The 20,815-nt window shown below is 53.1% G+C and overlaps 1 protein-coding gene across 1 annotated transcript in view; it reads right to left on the reverse strand.

Moving 5' to 3' along the window:
- Positions 1-20,815, reverse strand: part of COL27A1 (collagen, type XXVII, alpha 1) — a 175,055-nt gene that overhangs the window by 71,020 nt on the left and 83,220 nt on the right. The window contains exons 18-26 of the mRNA XM_011950124.1: positions 20,011-20,055; positions 11,142-11,195; positions 10,442-10,486; positions 6,607-6,660; positions 5,246-5,299; positions 4,564-4,617; positions 2,025-2,078; positions 1,804-1,857; positions 110-154 (exon numbers count right to left, since the gene is read on the reverse strand). Coding sequence (XP_011805514.1) covers positions 110-154; positions 1,804-1,857; positions 2,025-2,078; positions 4,564-4,617; positions 5,246-5,299; positions 6,607-6,660; positions 10,442-10,486; positions 11,142-11,195; positions 20,011-20,055 — 459 coding nt within the window. The remainder of the gene's footprint in view (positions 1-109; positions 155-1,803; positions 1,858-2,024; positions 2,079-4,563; positions 4,618-5,245; positions 5,300-6,606; positions 6,661-10,441; positions 10,487-11,141; positions 11,196-20,010; positions 20,056-20,815) is intronic.

The following is a 20,815-nucleotide window of genomic DNA, read 5'->3' on the forward strand; positions in this document are numbered from 1 at the left end:
AAGGCCCTCACTGATGACTTCCCTCTGGAGCACTGACCACGTTGCCCTGCCTGTGCACAGCTGGCTCAGCTCCCATGAATGCCACCTACCCCAGGCCAGTGATACTCACCTCCAAGCCAGGGGCCCCTGGTGGCCCCATGGGTCCCTCATCTCCCTAGAATTGGGAGACACGAGAGAGGAAAAAAGGAGAAAGTTAATCCAGTTGGACTTGCAGAGATCTTGTCCTGTATGGAGGGAAAGGGATGGACGGAGGAGAGCCCTCCTGGACAAAGAGAAACAGCATGCCTGGCCAACCTGCCTGGCCCCACTCAGGGCAGAGGCTCCACTGGCCATGGCCTAAAGGCCAGGCTACACAGTGACTTCCAGTGAATGGCAACTCCATGGAAGTCCTGGGCATCAGAGTTAAACCCCATTGTGTGCTGTGAGGAACAGAGCCTCAAACTGCAGTTCAAAGATGTAGGCTCTGAGTTTTGCCATTTGCTCACTGGCAGACCTCAGCCTGGCTGTGTTTCAGTTTCCCAGAGTGGAGAAGATCATCCTCAAGTATAGTAAGTGGCTTCAGCTGAGTTCCTGGAGTTCAGCAATGATGCCTTATTCTTTCTTGCAGCCACCCCCAAACATCACTTGGGATGGTGCAGTGTCTAGGGGGTGTTTGGTGAATGAATGAATGAATGAAGACGTGAACAAGTAGCAGGCATACATCTTGAGTGGCAATGTGAGTGTATACAGAAGCACGTGGCTGGTGCCATTCCCTCCTCTCCCCCACTTTCCCGCTTCTGGCCCATGAGACTCTCCTGGTCCCCCCCAACCCCCACAGGCTCAGGGAGCCTCCGAATTGGCTCCTTCTGGTATGCCAGGCCTGACCAAGGGGCTCCCTCCAGAGCCACTCCCCAGCTCCTTTCCCCCAGCTTCCAGGAAAGCAGCTCCACGTGGTGGCTCCCAGAGCCAGCGCTGGGACCCCGCCAGACCCAGAGCCAGCCCAAGAAGGGATCCATGTCAGCTGGATGCCCGCCTGCGGTCGCGGTAAATCTGGGCTTTCCGCACCCTCAGCCCAGGGCTGTGTGTCATGGGGGCCTGGCGCCTGAGCTAAGGTAAGTGGGGCACAGGAAGGCTAAGGATGGCCTCGTGCACAGGGCAAAATCAGCGGCCCACCCATTTAGTGCCCACCTGGTGCTCCAACAGCCCCATAGAGACCCTTCCCAACCCACTTCATCAAGTGCACATAAATAAGCAGATCGATGCTCTGCCACTAACTAACTGTGCAAGTCAATGTAATATTCTGGAGGTGCCCCCAGGCCACTCCCAGGAAGCACAGAGTTGACAGCATAGGATGTACGTCATGGGTTTTGGGTTCAAACAGACCCAGGTTCCCATTGCGGCCCTGCCTGCTACTAACCATAAGACCCGACTGAGTCTCTTTTTCTCTCTGGGCCTCAGTGGCTTCATCTGTAAAATGGGGCTGATAATTCCTACTCCCCCATTAATGTCCTAATAAACTGCTACTGTGAGCATGGCATTGGCAGTAGTTCTGGGAAAGAAAACTCCAGGGTGATGAGGGTGTAGCGGAGGGAGGGTGTGGGAAAGCCACCCTGCCAGGTGACAGCAGGGCAGAGAAGGTCCCTGGAAGGGGCATGGGGCAGAGCTGTATAGGATGAGCTGGTGGGTGAGTCTGGGGAAGCCCTGGGTGGTGTCCTGGCTGAAGGGGTTCCAGCCCCAGCTAAGGTCTTCAGTACCCAGGACAGGGCAGGCTGGGGGCTGCAATCAGGCCAGGATGGGCAGTGGAGCGGGGCCAGACAGTCTCACCTCGGGCCCCAGCTGCCCACGGGGTCCCGGCAGGCCTCGGGCTCCAGGCTTACCCTGGGGAGAAGGGAACAAAAAGGGAGAATCAGAGGCGGCACCTCCATCTCCATCACAGGCTGGCAAGGCACTCCCTGCTTCCAAGCCAGACAGCCAGCCCTTGAGGCCTGTGGTTTCTGCAGAGCTGTCTGCTCCTCCAACTGGAGTTGCCCTGGGCAGGTACTTACCTTCATGCCTTCTGGGCCGTTGTCGCCAGGGGGGCCGATGTCTCCTGGGAATCCCTGAGGGGAAGCAGAGAGCAGGGTCACCCACGGAGGCTATGAAGGGAGTGCTACAGGTATGCTTGCAGGGGGACTGACTGGGTTTCCATCTCCTCCTGCTGGGATGGGACCCCAGGCAGGTCAGTTACCCACCTTGATCCTACAGTCCTCAGTTCTAAAACAGGGTGCGTGGTTCCAGCCCTGACACCTCAGAGAGTTGCTGAGACAATACACCGGATGGTGCAGGAAAGCATTAAGGTTGTGACACGGAAGGTCACACTCAAGGTCATTATTTCTCAAATCCGGTGCTGCTACCGGGTCAGAATTATGGGTGTCTGGGGACATTGCTCCCCAGAGCCAGCCATGCCTTGCCCTGAGAAGTCTTGTCTTTTGACTGCAGTAATCCTGCAGAGAGGATGATTTTCTGGGCTTGCTGTGACTTTGAAAGCATTGAAAAGCGCTGATTTAATTAACGTCAGCTCCAGTCATTGTAAGCTGAAGTCCTTCCTACATCCTGGCCACATGTGTTAGACTCTGCCCCACTCCACCCATGGGGGCTCCCTGCTTCCCGATGAGGGCCATTCCCCTGGGATGACTGTACAATAGAAGGTTCTTCCCGCACGGAGCGGAATCACCTCCCTTCCCTGCAATATCCTCGGGCTCCTCCTTAGGGTCCCACAGAGCACAGGGACCCCCTCTCCCCACAGTGGTCTTTGCACAATTTGGAGACCTGTTATGCGGTTCCCAGAGCCCTGCCCTCCTCCTGTGCGACCCTGAGAAAGTTTCTTAGCCTCTCTGGGCCTCAGCTTCCTTATTTGTAAAATGGTGCCTGTAACACCTCCCTTACAGGGCTGTTCTTAAGTTTAAATGGAACCAGCAAAGTTGCAAGTGCTCAGTAAAAACCGTATCCAAAATGATTTTGGGTCCTGTACCCTGGGAAAAGAACTCTGCCTGGGGTGGGCCCATCTCTAAGTGAGAACTTGGTAGTCGGGATGCTGAGCAAATCCTGATGCTCACTCGTATCTGACCCATTGATGAGTGAGAGATGATTCACCCGGGTGCTGGAGAGCTGGAGCTCCCTCCCATGGTCTCTGGGAAAGAAGCAGGCAGGGTGCTGACACGCTTATCAGCTTCCGCCTTCAGCTGAGCAGAGCTATCTCCCGGCTACGGAGTCGGCCAATCAAAACAGAACACAAAGATGGGAGAGGCTAATGGCTAAATTGTCCAGGGACCCAGGAGAGGGCCAAAGCAGACCTTATTTGCTCTTACATAGCGGAGCGACCCTGAGGAAGCCACTCTCCTGCTCTGTGACTCAGTTTCTTCAACTGTAAACTGGTTGTAGTAATATCTCCATCATGTGCCTCTGTGGTGATTCAGAAAGTTCTCATCTCGAGGACACTACACAGCCTCCTGGCACCAGGAGGTGCCTAATAAATGTGAGGGAGCATGCCTTCCACCCTCATGGGCCAGAATGCTGGGAAAGCTGGACTCTCAGAAAAGCCTTTTTCCAGTGACCAGAGGAGGGAATTGGGGCCATGGAAGAGAGGCCAAGTCCATTTGTCTAAAGATAGGACTGTGTGGTGGCCAAAGTCAACACAGTGGAAAGTCAGAACTTGTAGCTTTTAGGAAACATTTCCTCATCCATCCGAGTGATAGCAGAAGTGATCCTTGGAAGGGTCCGGCCTATCCGCAGAGCCACACTTTTGTCTTGGATGCAGAGACCTCATGGGTGAGCAAGACCTGGAGGCCAGTGATTTGTGGGTGGGGGGGCTCCAACTGGGATTGGCCTAGGTGCCGATGATCCTGAGAGGGACAACAGCCCTGGCTCCTGCTCAGCCCAGCTTTCTAGACACGAGACGTATGCTAAAGAGAGTGGGGGTAAAGAGAACCTGGCCAGCTTGCTTCGCTCCATTACGTGTGAATTCCGAGTTGATCATTCAGGTGTAGCCTACCTGTGCCAATGATCACACATATCGGAAACCCTCAGGGTCTCTCCTTACTCAACTAGAGTTATTATGTGAATTGCTAAATCTATCCTTATTTCTCATTCTTCATTCAAAAGTCCGAATTTTCATTTACCTCTTGCTCCCCATACTGGGAAGCTCTGAGCCCTGAATCGTTCCAGAGTGGCTGTGGGTGGTTAGGAAAGTTCCAGGGCTTGGAGAGGGAACTCTAAGTGGAGAATGTGGGAAGCTCCTGTGAGGGACCCAGACAGTGGCGCACAGAGGGCTTTCATGAATCACAAAGCTGCGGTGGCCACAAAGTTGGCAGAGGACTCTGAGGCCAGCTTTTTGTCCCTGTTGACTTTTGAGAGCCCCTGGGTAAGAGCAGAAGAGCAGAAAGGGAAAATAAATGATTGCTGATCTAGGAATTTCTCCTCTCAGCCTCATCTCTCATATCCTGCATGACCTAAAGCAAGTCTTTCCCCGTCTCTGGGCCTCAGTTTCCCAGAGACGAGACCGAGTCCCAGCTGCAGCCAGACACAGAGAAATGGGGCATCACATACCTCGGGTCCAGGGGGCCCGGGAAACCCAATGGATCCTTTGTCTCCAACTTTGCCCTGTGGAAGAGAAAAGGTTGCAGGGAGGCAGGGGTGAGGGCTCCACCTTCCATGAACCCCCTGCGTTACCCCCCTGGCTGTGAGTAGTTGGAAAGTTCAGAAGCATGTGCATAAAATCTGCCTGGACAACTAGAAGGAGCTACCATTCAAACTCTACCTCCTGCACTTACTAACCGTGGGTCCCTGGGCAAGTCACTTCAACCTTCGGAATCTTAGTTTGCCCATCTGCAAAATGGGAGCAATATTAATTCCCTAACTCCTGGGGTAGTTGGCAGCCTTCAAAGAAACAAAGTTCAGAAAGACACACAGCGACACTCAATAAATGACAGCCACTGCTGTTATTGACAACATCACTATTGCTTACAAGGCATCAGGAACCCCAGATCCTCATCAGGGTTTTGTCGGCGAATGAGGCCTGCCTCTGAAGCTGGGTGAGTTACTGAGCCTCTCACAGTGTCCTCATCTGTGAAATGAGCAGATCCCATTCTTGCCCTGCCCTGCCCTGCTTGCCCCCAGGAGCTCTGCTGCAGGAGGAAATGAGGTCTTCGAGGTGAAGGTGTCCCCAGCCACGTTCCATGATCAGTCAGAGAGTGTGAGATTTGAGGGCGCTGGAGGAGCAGGTACTTACCAGAGGCCCTGGCTTCCCCCGTGCGCCGGGGAACCCTGGCAACCCCTGGCTCCCCTGGAAGAGATCCAGAGCAGGCTGGGGTTAGTGAGGAAGAGAAATGGCCAGGTGAACAGCCGCCCAGTCCTCCTGCTGGTCCCAGGCCCAGAGAATGCCCGCCTTGGAGGAGGATGAGCTCCTTCCTTCCTTTCCCTGCTGCGGACTCGACTTGGATCACACCTGCCTGACACCCCTATAGGCTGGGCCCCAGGAAATGCTAATGAGAAACAGCAGCCCCTGTCCTCACCAGGAAGAATCAGGGACCCTGAGGCTGCATGCAGGCTCTGCAGTGCCTCTGATGCCTGGGGAACTCTGAAGACTGGGTTCAGTAGGGGAAGAGCCAGGCCTGCTGTGGTTCACAACCCGGAGATACCAAGGCTGGGTCAGGACAGGCCAGTGAGGAGGGAGGGAAGAGGAAGAGGGAGAGCTGGCCAACATCTGGGCCTCATTGACTGGCCGGGAGAGTTCCAGATGTGGCCACATGATGCCAGACACAGGCAAAGGGGAGCAAGTCTCAGCAGGCCCACAGCTGTACTCTGGAAGTCAAGGCCACCTCAGTTTGATCCCGTAGTCAATATGTCATTTTGTAAGGCCAGTTAGCTTATCCTAAATATTCATGATCAAGGGCAGGACCCTGAGCTGAGCTCCATCAGGGCAGTCTGGAGCCTTGTTCTCAGGGAACTCACTGTCCGGTGGGGACTCAGCACAAGTCACCCAAAATCAGAGGAGAAAGGTGGCACCACCAGTGAGGGGAGGACATGCCTCCCAGGGCACTTAGAGAGGGAAATGGCCACTTTCTGAGCAGGTGGGGAAATGGCCTCTGAGCAGGGTGGTGTGGAGGGGCTGGGTGGAGGGGGTCCTGGGCGGGTAGCAGTCTGTGTGTGTGTACAGAGGCGCACAGCAGGCGGTTCGGTGGGGCTGGAGTGCAGGGCTGTAAAGGGGACAGCAGGAGTGTATCAGAGAGATGCACTCACTGGGGTCCTGATGTCTGGTTAGGGAGCCAGGGTGCCATTCTGAGAGCAATAGGGAGCCATGGATGGTGTGTGAGCGGAGAGCACCGCTTTGCCCTCAGAAGAACAACTGGGTAGCAGTAAGGAAGAAAGAGAAAGCAAGAGGCTGGGGTCCAGAAATAAGTTAAAAGGTCACTGTAAAGTCGAAGGAAGAGATGACAAGTGGATCAAGGATGGAGAAGACTGGATTATTTCAAAGGCAGCCGTCTCACAGGTGGGTCCTGGCTCATGATGGGCCCTAGGAAGGAAGCCAGGACCAGGGGAACAGCAAGGCAGGGGCAGGGGCAGGGGGAGGGGAAAATCTGATGCAATTACCTTGTCTCCTTGGAATCCGGGATCTCCTGACACACCTGGAACCCCTTGTTCACCCTAAGTACACACCAGCAAAGAAGGTTACAATGGAGACCACGTGGGCTCTGGAAGCCTCCCCCACAGACCCCCTGGCGAGGTACAGCTGTGCCGAGGCTGTTTCCCAAGTCGGATCCGGCCAGCAGCAGCCTTGTGAAAGGAAAGGACGGGCCCCTGGCGAGGAAAGCAGGCGGTGGCGGGGGGAGGTGAGCTGGCCGATGTGCAAACTTGCCTGGGGCTGCTGGGATGGCTGGAAATGCCACTAACAGAAGCTAAGCTGCCCACTGCCCAGTGGCAACTGGCCTTGGCTGGAGAACTGACGCAGAGCAAATGAAGTGTTTGATCCTTCAGCCTCTTCATCATCAACTGGTATTGTCACACAGGGGTGAGGGCAGCGTGTGCAAGGGCCTCACACCAATGTGGCTTCAGAGTGTTTGTGTCTGCTGTTTGATATTTTTCACCATCAGACTGAGCTGTCACTTCCTCCTCCTGTGGGGGTTTCTGTGCTAGCAAGCAGCTTTGGTCTATTTTTTTTTTTTTGAGATGGAGTCTCACTCTGGTTGACCAGTTTGGAGAGCAGTGGTGCGATCTTGGCTCTCTGCAGCTTCGACCTCCTGGACTCAGGTGATTCTCCTACCTCAGCCTCCCCAGTAGCTGGGACTACAGGCGCATGCCACCACGCCCAGCTAATTTTTATTTTATTCATTTTTTAATTTTTAGTAAAGATGGGGTTTCACCATGTTGCCCAAGCTGGTCTTGAACTCCTGGACTCAGATGATCCACCCGCCTCAGCCTCCCAAAATGCTGGGATTACAGGCGTGAGCCACTATGCCCGGCCAATCTACTTCTAATTAACTATTTTAATCAGCTATAGCATGGGAAATCAGATTTCCTGACTTGTCAAGACTATGTGTAAACAGCGAGTAAATTGGTCTTGACTTAAGTCTGGGTGTTTTGTCTTCTAACACGATGTACTGCACAGGCTTAGTGACACTGATTCTGGCTGCTGGAGGCCTCTTCTCCTCCCTCCCTGTTTTTAGCCATGTTCTGAACGGGCAGTCCAGATTGGGAGCTGCTTCCCCTTAGGGCAGGAACCACCTCACACGGCCCTCACCTCACCCTATTCAGCCCTCCACCTTGGACATTACTGACACTCTGTCGGCCCCAGGATTCAAAACACATTTACAACCTTGGGAGCAGGAGAAAGAATGGGGAGAAAAACCCGGGAAAATGGAGACCCTTAGAAAACCCACACATGGGTAAGGCCATGACCTAACGAAAGAACTTCCTTAGTAGAACAAAAGTCAGAATTTGAAAAAAAAAAAAAATTGTTTTTTTGAACTTACTTTGTTTTTTCCAATTTGGAAAATCCTGTACAACATCCTGGTGTTTGGGGAACCACAGGACTTTTTTTTTTTTTTTTTAATGTCCAAGAGAGGAGTGAAGGGGTGAAAAAAAAGAGTGAAAATAGAAAAACAAGGAAAGTTTAAAAGGCACCTAGGAAATCAGAACAATGAATTTGGAGGGAGCTGGGCTCGGAGCAGGAGCTTTGCTTCCAGAATGCTCCTCCAGGCTGAGAGAGGGAGCCAAGCGGTTGTAAGTGGGACTGAGTCCAGGATGGGTCATGGAAAATCTGGGATTTGAGGCAGGAGCAACCTTGGAACATGAAGGGATGGCTCTGTCATCCCAGGGTAGGGCCAGGGGACACGGATGTGTGCGTGGCTGATTGGAACACAGCCTTAAGGCTCCTCCCCACCAAAGGAAAAGGGGTTTCTTTCTGCCCCCGCTCTCTTTTCTCCCCTAAAGACATTTGATTTTCTTAAAAACTATGGGCATGAAAATAATTTCCTCCTCCTTTTTTTTTTTCCAGAGTTTTCACCTCTCTAAATGTCCCAGGCAACTCCCATCAGCAAGCCAGCCGAGTTCCATGTAACACATTTATTTCCATGTTCCTGAAGCAACACTGAGCTGAGACCAGCTCCGCAAAGGGGCCTATAAAAAGCTCACTGCCTACACTCTCATTTTCCCCGGCTTCCTTTCTCTCTCGTTCATGACTTCAACATTTCCAGAGCGCTGATGTCTCAAACCTTGGGATAAACAGGTAGGTGTGGGGAACCCCCCCGTCTCCATCAGAAAGCCCCTTCAAAGAGGGAGGGCTCTGGCAGAGGGGTGTAGCAGACAGCAGGGCAAGGGGCGGGCAGAGGTGGGTTGTGCCTGGAGGCTTGGGCATGGCAGGAGGAGATGGAAGAGGTAGAAACAGGTAGAAAAAGGACTGGGGTTGGCATTGCACCCAGCTGGCTACCCAGGGATAGGCTTGCATAATACAATCTGGATATGTCCATTTTCACCCAGCAATTCTAATGTTCTAAAAGTCCAGGGGCCGGCAAATCTCTTTCTCTCTCTGGGTCTTGGTTTCTCCAGCTGTGAGACGTAGGCACTGTGAAATGTGAACTTCCCAGAGTCTCACTAGCTCTGACCTTCTGACCTTAGTTCTGCTTAACAGTTGAGGTCTCTGGAGCCAGGTGACTCTCTACTTACCGGCTGTGTGGCCTCAGGGAAGCTTATTTTTTTGAAACGGAGTCTTGCTCTGTTGCCCAGGCTGGAGTGCAGTGGTGCAATCTTGGCTCACTGCAATCTCTGCCTCCCAGGTTCAAGTGATTCTCCTGCCTCAGCCTCCCAAGTAACTGGGATTACAGGCGCCCACCACCATGCCTGGCTAATTTTTGTATTTTTAGTGGAGATGGGGTTTCACCATGTTGGCCAGACTGGTCTCAAACTCCTGACCTTGTGAGCTGCCCGCCTCGGCCTCCCAAAGTGCCGGGATAACAGACGTGAGCCACCATGCCCAGCCCAAGCAAGCTTCTTATTTCACAGTGGGTAGGAGGATTAATGGGTGGATCCATGTGGTGCACTCAGATGGTACCCAGCATGGCACCTGACCTTATGACTCAGGTGTAGGGTCATAGAGAAGGGTGAAGGTCATGGAGAAGGTGAAGGGTCAAAGAGAAGAGGGTGTGGTGTCAACTGACCACAGGAGGGACTGAGCAGCAGTCGGTCCTTCAGATGTCTCATGGATACTTGGAATGTTGTCCTGAACCCCTCCTGCACCCCCTTTGGGGGTCCTGGTTTGCCAAGGGTCTGAAGAGGCTGGGCAGGAAGACAGCCACAGAGCAGGGCACAAGTGCTGGGCCCTGTGTCTCTGGTTTTCAGATGCTGCTTCACTCTGGGCCCCCAGGGCCTGTCTTCCCACTTCCAACTCTGGTGTGGCACAGGGTGAGATAGGAAGAGCTCAGCAGCAGTGCTGTACACAAGATACATGGCAAGGGTAGCCACCCCCATGGCAGCAGGAGAAGCGGGTCAGGGGCTCAGAGTTGCATTTCCAGCCGGCACGCTCTCTGGGGTTGGGTTCCTAATTTCACGCCAAGGTGGTCTATGTAGATTTGTTTCCTCCTGTGCCCTCACTGCCACACTCCTTGCTCTGCGGCTTTGCCTTCAAAGCACAGATGCTGGCCTCAGCTCTGCTCTCTGGATTCAGAGCCCTGTCTTGACATACCTGCCCCACTTGCTGCAACAGCTGCTTATGCACTATCTGCTGAGGTTTTCGGGTTCCCAGAACTATCTGCCTGAGTCCCCCTCAGTGTGACTAGGAAGAAGCTGGGGAGCACAGATTTAGGGGAGGCCAGAGGAGAGGCAGGAAGAGTGCAGGGGAGTGGACCTGGCGAGAGATCAGCAGCAGCCTCCGGGCGGAGAGGGGGTTGGCATGCAGAGAAACCACAGTGCAATAAGGGAGTATTCAGATCACCTTATCACCTTTCAGTCCGGGCTCCCCCACGCTGCCCATCAGTCCCTGCAAGACAAAGACCCAAGGCCAGCTGTGATGGAACTCTAGGCCACAAGAGTTAGGAGCCCTGGCTTAAACGTAACTTGCTGCCAGACCCCCTGCTCGATCCCCCAACCTCAGTGTTCACATCTGTAAAAGGGGGCAAATGACTCCCATGTCACAGGGCAAGGGTGTAGACTGAAGGAGCTATGACAAGAGGCAGTGAACCACAGCACTGCAGACAAATCCAGAGGAAGAAGGCACTGATGGGGAGGGAAGGGCATGTTGGTTAAATTGGGTCGTCCTTGGGATGTGGTCTAGCAGTCTTGGCCTGCCTTCCTGCTGCACGCCCTTCCCACTCAGGGATGGGCTGAGTTCATGGTTCGCATGGTAGTTTCTGTGGCCCTGGTGATGTCCCCCACTGGACTTCCAGTGCTCTGAGGCCTGGAACCATATCAGCTCGAGGAGGATGCCTGGCCTAAATAACATACAGATGATGCCTGGCTCTGGGGCCAGAGCTGACAGCTCCTGACCTGCCCAGCTTCCTCCTAGCAGCACTCTGAGCATCCTGCCATCCTCCCTTCCCTTAGCATCATCTAAGGTCACCCTTCCTTCTGGGATGAAATGGGTCGGGGGTGCCCACTTGGGATGAGGCCTGAATTGGGGGGCGTTCCTTGCTTACCTTCATGCCCTTGGGTCCTGGGTAGCCAATTGGACCCAACACTCCCAAGTCACCCTGTAGGGGAAGAAAGAGAAGAGGGTGTTGTAAGCAGTGGCCCACAGGAGGCTGGCCTGGGTGGTGGCAACAATCCCCAAGGTCCCTGGGGCTGGGCTTCTGAAGACACAACTCTGTAGGATTGATCTCAGAATCTGGAATGTTCTTCATCTGGAGACCTCCACTAAAGTGCTGGAATAAACTTCATAAAGATCCTTGCCCAAGCTCATTTCTAGATTGCTGCCCCTTCCCTGTCCCCATTCCTTTCCATATTCTTTTATTCCATTTCCATATTCCTTTCCATTTCCTCTATCTGATTCTTTACCCCGGATCAGGGACAAAGGGCTTTTCATTGGACTATTTTGGACCCTCAGGCTCTCTCTATCTGTCCCCCCAGAGCTGCTGTAAGAGTTAAAGAAGGCATAAATGGGAGTTCTGACTCCTCCGGCTACATGAGGGGAGGCACCTCCTGCTTCCCAGAGGCTTGGCTATCTCTGAGGAGGGCAGCAAGTAAGGAGTGAGGCTGTTGGTCCCAGAAATCCCAGAGTTGGCGATGGACCCTGTGGGACACTACAACCAGCTGGTGGATCCTGGACCACAGGTTGGAGCTTCAGATCAGATCAGTCCGTCCAAAATGAGAAAAATGGAGTTCCCAGACCTGGAAAGCCAAGGTTCCTTCACGACTGTGGAGTTTGCAGATGACAGCTCAGCCTGGCTGAGTGCTGTCCCGATGATGCCCCTCCTGGCCTTTCCACAGCCTTCCTTCCTTCCTCTGCAAGGAAGACTCTGGAAAGCACTCAACCAGGCTGAGCTGCCATTTGCAAACTCCTGCAAACTCCACACCGTCCCTCTGTCTTTCTCCCCAGGGGCATTCCACTGCACAGGCCCCGTGGCCCTTCCAGCAGGAGCCAGGCAGGAATGTGATTTTTCATTCTCTGTCCACCCAGTGGACAGCAGACCACTGGGTCCCACTCTCCTCTGGGACTCATTCATTGTGTGAACTAGGGGTACTTGATGTCTCCATGCCTCGGTTTCCTCATGTGACAAGTGAGGACATACAGTACTGTCTACCTGCCAGCCTTATTTCCAGGAGTAACTGATTTAACATGTAAATACTTGGCAATGTCTGGAGGCATTTTTGGTTGTCATAACTTAAGAGGTGCTATTGGCATCTGGTAGGCAGAGGCCAGGGATGCAGCTCAGCATCCTGCAGTGCACAGAACAGCCCCACCACGAATAACCATCCAGCCTAAATGTCAGTAGTGCCAAAGTCCAGGAATCCTGGTACAGAGTGAAGAAGCGGCTGACTTTTCTCTTAACCAGCCTGCGCTTTCCCCCTCAAATCTCACTTCCGCCCACTCCATCACTCTCTCAGCCACAACCATAACATTAAGTCCGCACTCAGAGAAAGGCAGACCCTGAAAATACCCTCTTCTCTCCCTTGTCCATCCTCCGTGACGGATATGAGCGTCTGGCTGCTGTGTGGTTTCAACATGCCTGACCTCTCTGGGCCTCTGTTTCCCACTACCTGATCAGGCTCTGTGGAGGTCCCTGGCAAGTGCTCTGAGGTGGGGGCACAGCTCTGAAGCACTGGAGGAACAAAGGCTGCCCCAGGTCGCCAGGCTCAAGAATGGGAACTGGAGTTCTTGTCTGAGCTGCCTGGAGACGTCTCGGAGGGAGGCCAGGCAGAGAATGAAAAATCACATTCCTGCCTGGCTCCTGCAGGAAGGGCCAAGGGGACTATGCGATGGAATGCCCCCGAGGAGAGAGAGAGAGAGACAGACAGACAGACAGACTGCGTGGAGTTTGCAGACAGCAGCTCAGCCTGCCTGAGATGATGCCGATTCTCACTCTCCCAACCCCAGAGCAACAGGAGTCTGGCCTTGGCGCTTCCTGGCCTGTGTGATCTTGGGCAAACGCTTCCCCTTTCTGGACTGTAGGATTCTCATTTGATTGGATTAGACAAAACCTCCCAGCTAAGCCTTTGCTAAGAAATTCTGCTTTCAGGCCCAGCGTGGCGTCGTGGTTCACGCCTATAATCCCAGCACTTTGGGAGGCCTAGGTAGGAGGATTACTTGAGGCCAGGAGTTCAAGACCAGCCTGGGCAACATAGGGAGACTCAATCTCTACAGAAAATATTTAAAAATTACTGGGCATGGTGATGCATGCCTGTGGTACCAGCTACTTAGGAGGCTGAAGCAGGTAGATCTCTTGAGCCCAGGAGTTCAAGATTACAGAGAGCTATCATAGCGTCACTGAACTCCAGCCTGGGCAACAGAAAGATACCCTATCTTTAAAAAAAAGAAAAGAAAAGAAAAAGAAAGAAATTCTGCTTTCAGGTCCCATCAAATAATCTCACTGAGAAAGTGAGGGTTCAGTTTAACGGGTGTTAATAATAAGCAAATGCCAGTTGCCAGCACTGTGCTAAGCACTTGACCTGCCTTAACCCAGTAATTCCTCGCCACAGCCCTTTGAGATCAGTCTACTACTGTCCCCATTTCATAGATGAGGAAACTGAGGCTCTGAGAATTTAGGGCTCCAGCGAAACCACAGAGCCAGGGCACCTCTGGGATTCACACTAGGCAGCCTGTCTCCAGAGCTTCTAGGCTATTCTGAGGTGGTCTCTGGAGAGGAGGGAGAGAAGCCGGATTGGAAGGGAGGCCAGCTCTCTCTGCAGAGAGCTGCATGTCCACAGGTCCCTCTGGCTGCTGCTTCTCTCCTTTCCTGGACGAAGGTAGCCAGGGTGGCCAGCCCAGAGTTCCCCCTGATGCACAAATAAACAGAGCGGGCTCTGTGGGAGGAGTCCTGCTCTGCTGGGGGCCAGGCAGGGTGGCAGGCAGAGGGGCCGCCAGCAGCTCGGGAACACAGGCTCTTTCTTCCTCCCTCCAGGCCTGAAGTGGCTTGTTGTGTGGGACTGAATTCAGTGCAGGCCGGATGGTCACCTGTGTGGGTCCTCAGGGAGTCACAGCACAACACCCCATTCCCCAGGTCCCGCTCGCTGCTTCAGCAGACCTCTCCGAAGGGGTCTGTGTGTGGTGGGGGCAGGGACCTCGTGCGGGCATCCAACCCTAGGGGAGAAGGAATCTGGCAAGAGAGATCCCTGCCTGCAGGCCACACCCGGAGAAGGTGCCAGCTTGCATATGGCAGGTCCCCCTGTGTTGGTGGGACCCCCACATTGGGCTACAAAAGCATTTCCGGGAGGAACAAAGAAAACTCCAGGCCAGCATCCCCCGAGGGCAGCTTGCAGAGCAGCCAGCTCCTGTGTACCAGACGCCCTCCAGACCAGCTTGGCCAGAGCCACTCAGAATGTCATGTCCCCATGAGAAGGAATAATGAGTAAGGCCCTTAATTTGGATCCTGTTTCCACTTTTCTCTAAGCTCCCAGACACCGCACGCCACACTGTGCCCTTCGTCTCACTGACTCCCACCAACAACACAATCAGCCCTGTCTGTCACCATTTAAAGAACGCCCACTGTGTGCCGGATGCACGCTACCCACTTGGAACCCTCCTTAACAATAGCTAAATGTCACTCTGGGCACCTTTGCCACGCCAGGGACGATGCTGGTGGCTTGGACGCTCACCAGCTGCTCACAGTATCCCCAGGAGGTAAGCACCATTGTCAGTCCCACTCCATTTTACAGATGGGAAAACTGAGGCTTAAGGACAGGTGACATAACCTGCCTGAGATCGAGCGATAAGCAGGGGGCAGAGGCAGGACCGGAACCTAGGTCTGTCCATCCATCTGTCTGTCTGTCTGACCCCACAGTCCATGCTCACAAGGTCTGAGTTGGCTGTTGATCAAAAAAAATAAACAAAACCACTCAAGGCTGCCTTTCCTGTTGCTATGTCTCACCTGAGACAGGGCATCAGGTCAGAATGGAGACTCGGAAAAACGGAGTTGTGCTCCCCTGACTGCCAGCCAGTGGACCCCCGGAGGCTAACGTGGGGAACGTCCGGTGCCCATCCTTCATGACGGTTGCTCACACATCTCACCTTCCTGCCCTGCTCTTCCTCCTTAGCTGTGACATACTTAGCCACTGACGTATCTCCCCAACCCTGGCTCAAGCTGTTTCCTATTCCCGGAGTGCCGTGCCCTCCACTGGCATTGTTCATGCCCATTTGTCCTTGGGCCTCCAGCGCTAACATCACTTCCCTGACCCCAAGACCAGGTCATGCCCCTGCTGTCAGGCCTCAGAGCCCCATGCCTCTCGCTCAGGGCCCTTGACACCGACCATCCTTTCTGCATGTGCCTATAGGGCCACCGCCTGTGCTGCCTCCAGACCAGGGGCAGGTGCCTGCTCTGAGGACCTCACCTCTGTGATTCCAGTGCCCAGCACGGGGTACAGCTCTGAGGAGGTGCTTGGTAAAAGTGACTTAATGATGGTGAAAAAGAAAGCTAAACGTGCTCACTTACAATCCCTCTGAGGACTGCCTTTGAAGGCCAACAATGCCAGGTGGGTTAGGGACAGGGAGCTGGAGCTGTGGCCAGTTCTGGCTGCTGTGTGGTCTTACTAAGCACCATCTCTCACACGAGAACAGCCCTGGCACTGCCCAGTCCATGCTGTCACACACCCGCTATCTCTGTTCAGCACAGAAGTCTTGAGGAGCTGGGGATGTGGTGCAGCAGTGGAGAGTGTGAGCTGTGACAGGCCAGGTCCAGCTGATGGGCTGTGTGACCTTGGGTAGGTGCTTCACCCTCTCTGAGGCTCAGTTTCCTGAAGTGTAAATCGGTGGCCCCACTTCCTACCCTCAGAGGGCTGTTGTGACAATTAAAAACTTGGCACAGGGTTGGGCACAAGAGGGTTTGTTGCACACCAGGTGGTGGGGTATCTAACTTTGCTTTATAAACAAGGAAACAAAGCCAGGTGATCGTTTAGTGGCAGAATAAGGTGGACAAATCCATTGCCCCTCATATGCTGGGTTTGTGGCCAGATCACATGTTCTTTGGGTCTCATTAAATTGTGGAGGAGCCAACATTTCCTCTGTGTCACTCTGAATAGAAAGGACAGAAATCGTCTTTGTTGAGCAGTTTCTGGAATCAGGCACAGTTTTCTTGAGGGCCTGCCAAAGGGTTTCAGTTACTCAAAGAGGGCTGTGTGGAGGCCCTCTCACCTCTGAGGCTGCAGGGAGCCACCGGTGGCTTATTGGAATTGAGGCATATGGACCCAGGTGATAAGCCCGACACTTCCACTCTCTAACTGGTGACCTCGGCTTCGCAAGGCCTCCCCAGCCCAGTGCATGCGATGCACACATAGCAGACAGACGCTTAATAAATGTTAGTTTGTCCTCTCACGCCCTTCCTCCCGGCTGCAAGGACCCGGGGGACGGAAGGAAGGTTTGGCCTCAGTCTGCATGCAAATTGCTTCAACTGACTAGACAGAGGCATTGAATAAATCTGAATTTCCACTAAAATGATTATCAATACGTGGAATTCCCATTTGCTCAGCTAAAAACCCACATCCTCTGGAAAACCGTAGGTGACTCACAATCCCTCTTCCTCTTTAACTCCTGGTTAGAAAATTCCTTTCCTTTCCAGCTCTTTGGGGAGACAGTTTTTTCCCCCAGGCACAGAAGCTGCTGTTCCCAAAAATCCAGGGTGGAAGGAGGCATTTGCTCGGGGAGCAGAGGTGATCTGATGGGCTCAGGCCCAGCCCTGTGACCCCACAGTCACAGGAGAGAGGACACTTCATCTTGGCAGTGAAAAGAATCTAAAAACTGAGGAAGGAGGCTGAAAGTGGCCAAAAAAACACACAGCATGAAGGGACCACGAGGCAGAACAAATCAGCTCCGGGCAAAGGGGGTACCATGAAATGCAGAAAAGGCCCAGGGCTCTGCCCCCAGCACAGGCTGCTCAGAAGCAAAAACAGGAGTGCCCTGGACTAGGACTTGAGATTCATGGCCTCCATCCTCACCTGCCAGGTATGTGACCTTGACCAAGGGCCTCAGTTTTCCCATTTGCTGAAAGGGTTTCTCCTAACAGACACTGCAAATAGTGTTTCCAGACTGAACAATTAAAATGACAGGAACGGTGAAATTTGAATGTCAGATAAATAATGAGTGACATTTTACTATAAATGCGTTCTAAATATTGCATCTGACATTCAAATTTAACTAGGTGTCATATTTTATCTGGCAACCCTAACAGTGGAGTGCAGCAGAGAGTGCAGGTAAGAATGAACTTTGTAAAGAACCAGGAGGTCCCAGCACTTTGGGAGGTTGAGGCGGGCAGATCGCTTGAGCCCAGGAGTTGGAGACCAGCCTGGACAATGTGGCAAAATCCTGTCTCTACAAAAAGAAAATGCTAAAATTAGCTGGGCGTCATGGTACACACCTGTTGTCCCAGCTACTTGGGAGGCTAAGGTGGGAGGATCACTTGAGCCCGAGAGGCAGAGGTTGCAGTGAGCCAAGACCACACCACTGAACTCCAGTCTGGGAGACACAGTGAGACCCTGTCTCAAAAAAGATAGAACCAGGAGGGCTACGATGCTATAGTCCAAAACCCCAGAATCTGTGTTTATTCCACTAAGCAATATTCTTGCTCCTCTCAGGACCCAACCTAGTGAACGCTGGGATGATGACAAATAGGAACATGTGCCAAGGATGACAGACAGGATATGTGAACATCCCTTCAGAAAGGCTTTGGGATTGGAATTGTTTAGAAGGAGCCCTGGGAAGCACAGACAAAGACCATTTTACACCTCAAACAGCCTCACTCAGGGACAGTGAGGACGACTTGGGTTCGATCCACAGGAAAACACTGAACAATGAGAGCTGTGTAGAATGGACTAGGCTCCCAGAGAGGGAGGGACTTTTTACACTGGCGGTGTTCGATTTGGAGTTTAATCACCATATGACCAAGATGCTCCAGAAGGGATTCCTGTTGGGCTTAGAGAGAGTCAGATTAGAAGACTTCTAGAGAGTTCTCGAATTCCCATGGCAGGTATTTCTTTTTCCAGAGCATTTAGGTCAATGCCTTGTGCCAAAGAAGGTGCTCAGCAAAGTCCTACTGAATGGACATCAGGGATGACAAATTTATGACTCATGTGTTGACACTTCCTCAACCCCAGCCAAGGCAGACATCACTCATCAATTGCAGCACTCTCTCCCACCAAGTTCCAATGTGACTGTGAAATTTTTCTCAAGTCAGTAACCTAGATAGCTGCTACCAGTTGTAAAATATCACGTGTGTATGTAATATAATAACACCAACAATAGCTATTATTATCATAACTAGTACTTCTTGAGTGCTTGCTATATACTTGGCACTTTACATATTAACTTATCTACATCCTCACTCACAACAATCCTCCAAGTTATGTACCAATATTGTTCCCATTTACAAATGAAGAAACCGAGGCATAGGGTGGTTAAAAATTTTGCTCTGGATTGTGATTAAATGAGTGGTAGAGCTAGGAGATTTGAACCTAGGCAGTCTGGTTCCAGAAACTGTCCTCTGAGCCACTGGACTGGAATGGACTGTGTGTTTCTGTGGTTCTGATAAGAGTGGATACAATGATCCCATTTCACAGAGGGGATCCCCAAGGCTCAGGGAAGTGAGGCCAAGGTGAAGTTCAGTCAGGAGGTAGCAAAGCCAGGATTCAGACACAGAGGGCTCTCACCTTCTGCCCACCCCACCCAGGTTCTGCTCCCACTCACCTGAGCAGGCACAGGTGGCCATGGGGACATTTGAACCATCTTCCCAGGACTGGCCTCCCCTGAGCGACGGGGTCCCCTGCCTACCTCAGGGGCCTCCTCCAGCCTTTCCCTGAGCAGAATTTCTCAGTACAGTTGCTGGAGTAGTAAAGCTGGAAGCTCGTTTGTCAAGCTAGCAGATAGTTTACCTGTGTCCCTCCACGGGCCCCCAGACTCAAACCCCATGAGGAATGACCCAATGGACAGGGAGGAGGGGGCATCAGACTATGGGAACACTTGGAGTGTCATTTCCCAGGCTCTGACCTCTCACTGGCCCCTGGAGCTGGGCACAAGGTTAACACTCACTCCACTGAAAGCCCAGCAGGGGCCCTGGCTTTGGCTAGGACCACTCCTCCAGGCCTACGCCACCTGGATGGAGTCAGGTCAGATCGCCTCCCACCTCCTTGTGTTTAGGCTCTGTCAGCCCTGGGCATTTCAGGAGGTAATAACAAGAATTATTATAACAATATTTTCCACTAGCACTTACTGGGTGCCAGATCCTATGCCAAGGACTACACATGTGATGCCTCCTTTAATCCTTACGGCCACTCCAGAATGATTCCGCTATCACCTCTATTTCACAGATGAGGAAACTAGGCCCAGAGAGGGTAAGTGGCTTGGCCCAGGTCACACAACCAGGATGTGGCGGGCCTGTGACTTGAACTTAGGTGGTCTGGCTCCGAAGTCCACTTGGAGGAAAAAAGTGCAAAAGACCACCCTGCCGGCTACCTCCTCCCTCTGGACCTGGAACACCTCACCTGTCAAATAAGTACGCCACCACCACTTGCCCACACCTCCTTGCAGAGCAATGGCCATGCACGCAGCAGCTGTGAAAGTGCTTTGGCAATCTTGTGTTCCAAGCGCTCATCTCATTTAACTAATAAGGAAACAGGCTCAGAGAAGGCAGGTGATCCACCTGAGGCCACACAGCAGGGCTCTCCTCCCTCAGCCCGTCCCCCCCTCCCCCACTCACCTTCCCCACCCAGGTTGGTCTCTCCTGGCCCTCCCATCCCTCCGGAGGTTTGATGAGAAAGGGGCCTTTTCAACCTCCCCTGCAGGGCCTGCTCCTGGCTCCCCACACGCTGGCTCCACCCTGAGTCTCCCCAACACCCACCCGCTGCCCCAGGCATCGGTGTACTTACAATGAGGCCGGGGACTCCAGGGGGGCCTGGCAGGCCCAGTTCTCCCTGCAGATAGACAGACACCAAGGTGGTTACTTGTCCCATCTCCCTCCAGGGCCCCTCCCTCCATGTCATCCTCCACACAGGCACCTGGTGGGGTCTTTCAGAGCTGAACTCTCCTTATTCCTGACCACAGGCTCCAGGGACTTTCCTGAGTCTGGCCTGGAGTTTGGACCACAGCTTTCCCCTCTCTGCCATCAGTTTTCCACATCTGTCAAATGGGGAGGTCGGACTTCCAAATCCAGTATCTTCCCATTGTAAGCATAAAGGAATGAGCGGAATCGCAATCACGGTCATACAGATGTGCATGGTGCTTGACATTTCACGCTCATTTTATAGACAGGAAAACTGAAGCTCCAGAGGTTAAGTGATTCACCCAAGGCCAGGTGCAAGGAAATGACAAAGCCAGGAGGACTCCAAGCTGAGAGCCTCTAAGCTGACCTCCTTCCCTTTCTCAGCCAGGAGGTGCTGTGGCCCTTGGAGAATCCTCCCCAGCACCCCACACCCTCACATGTCCTTCTTTTGTTTTTTTTTGTTTTTTTTTTTGAGGCGGAGTCTCGCTCTGTCGCCCGGGCTGGAGTGCAGTGGCCTGATCTCAGCTCACTGCAAGCTCCGCCTCCCTGGTTTACGGCCATTCTCCTGCCTCAGCCTCTGGAGTAGCTGGGACTACAGGCGCCGCCACCTCGCCCGGCTAGTTTTTGTATTTTTAGTAGAGACGGGGTTTCACCGTGTTAGCCAGGATGGTCTCGATCTCCTGACCTCGTGA

The sequence above is a fragment of the Colobus angolensis genome, unplaced genomic scaffold (genome assembly GCF_000951035.1).
Source record: "Colobus angolensis palliatus isolate OR3802 unplaced genomic scaffold, Cang.pa_1.0 Scaffold301, whole genome shotgun sequence".
Taxonomy (NCBI): domain Eukaryota; kingdom Metazoa; phylum Chordata; class Mammalia; order Primates; family Cercopithecidae; genus Colobus; species Colobus angolensis.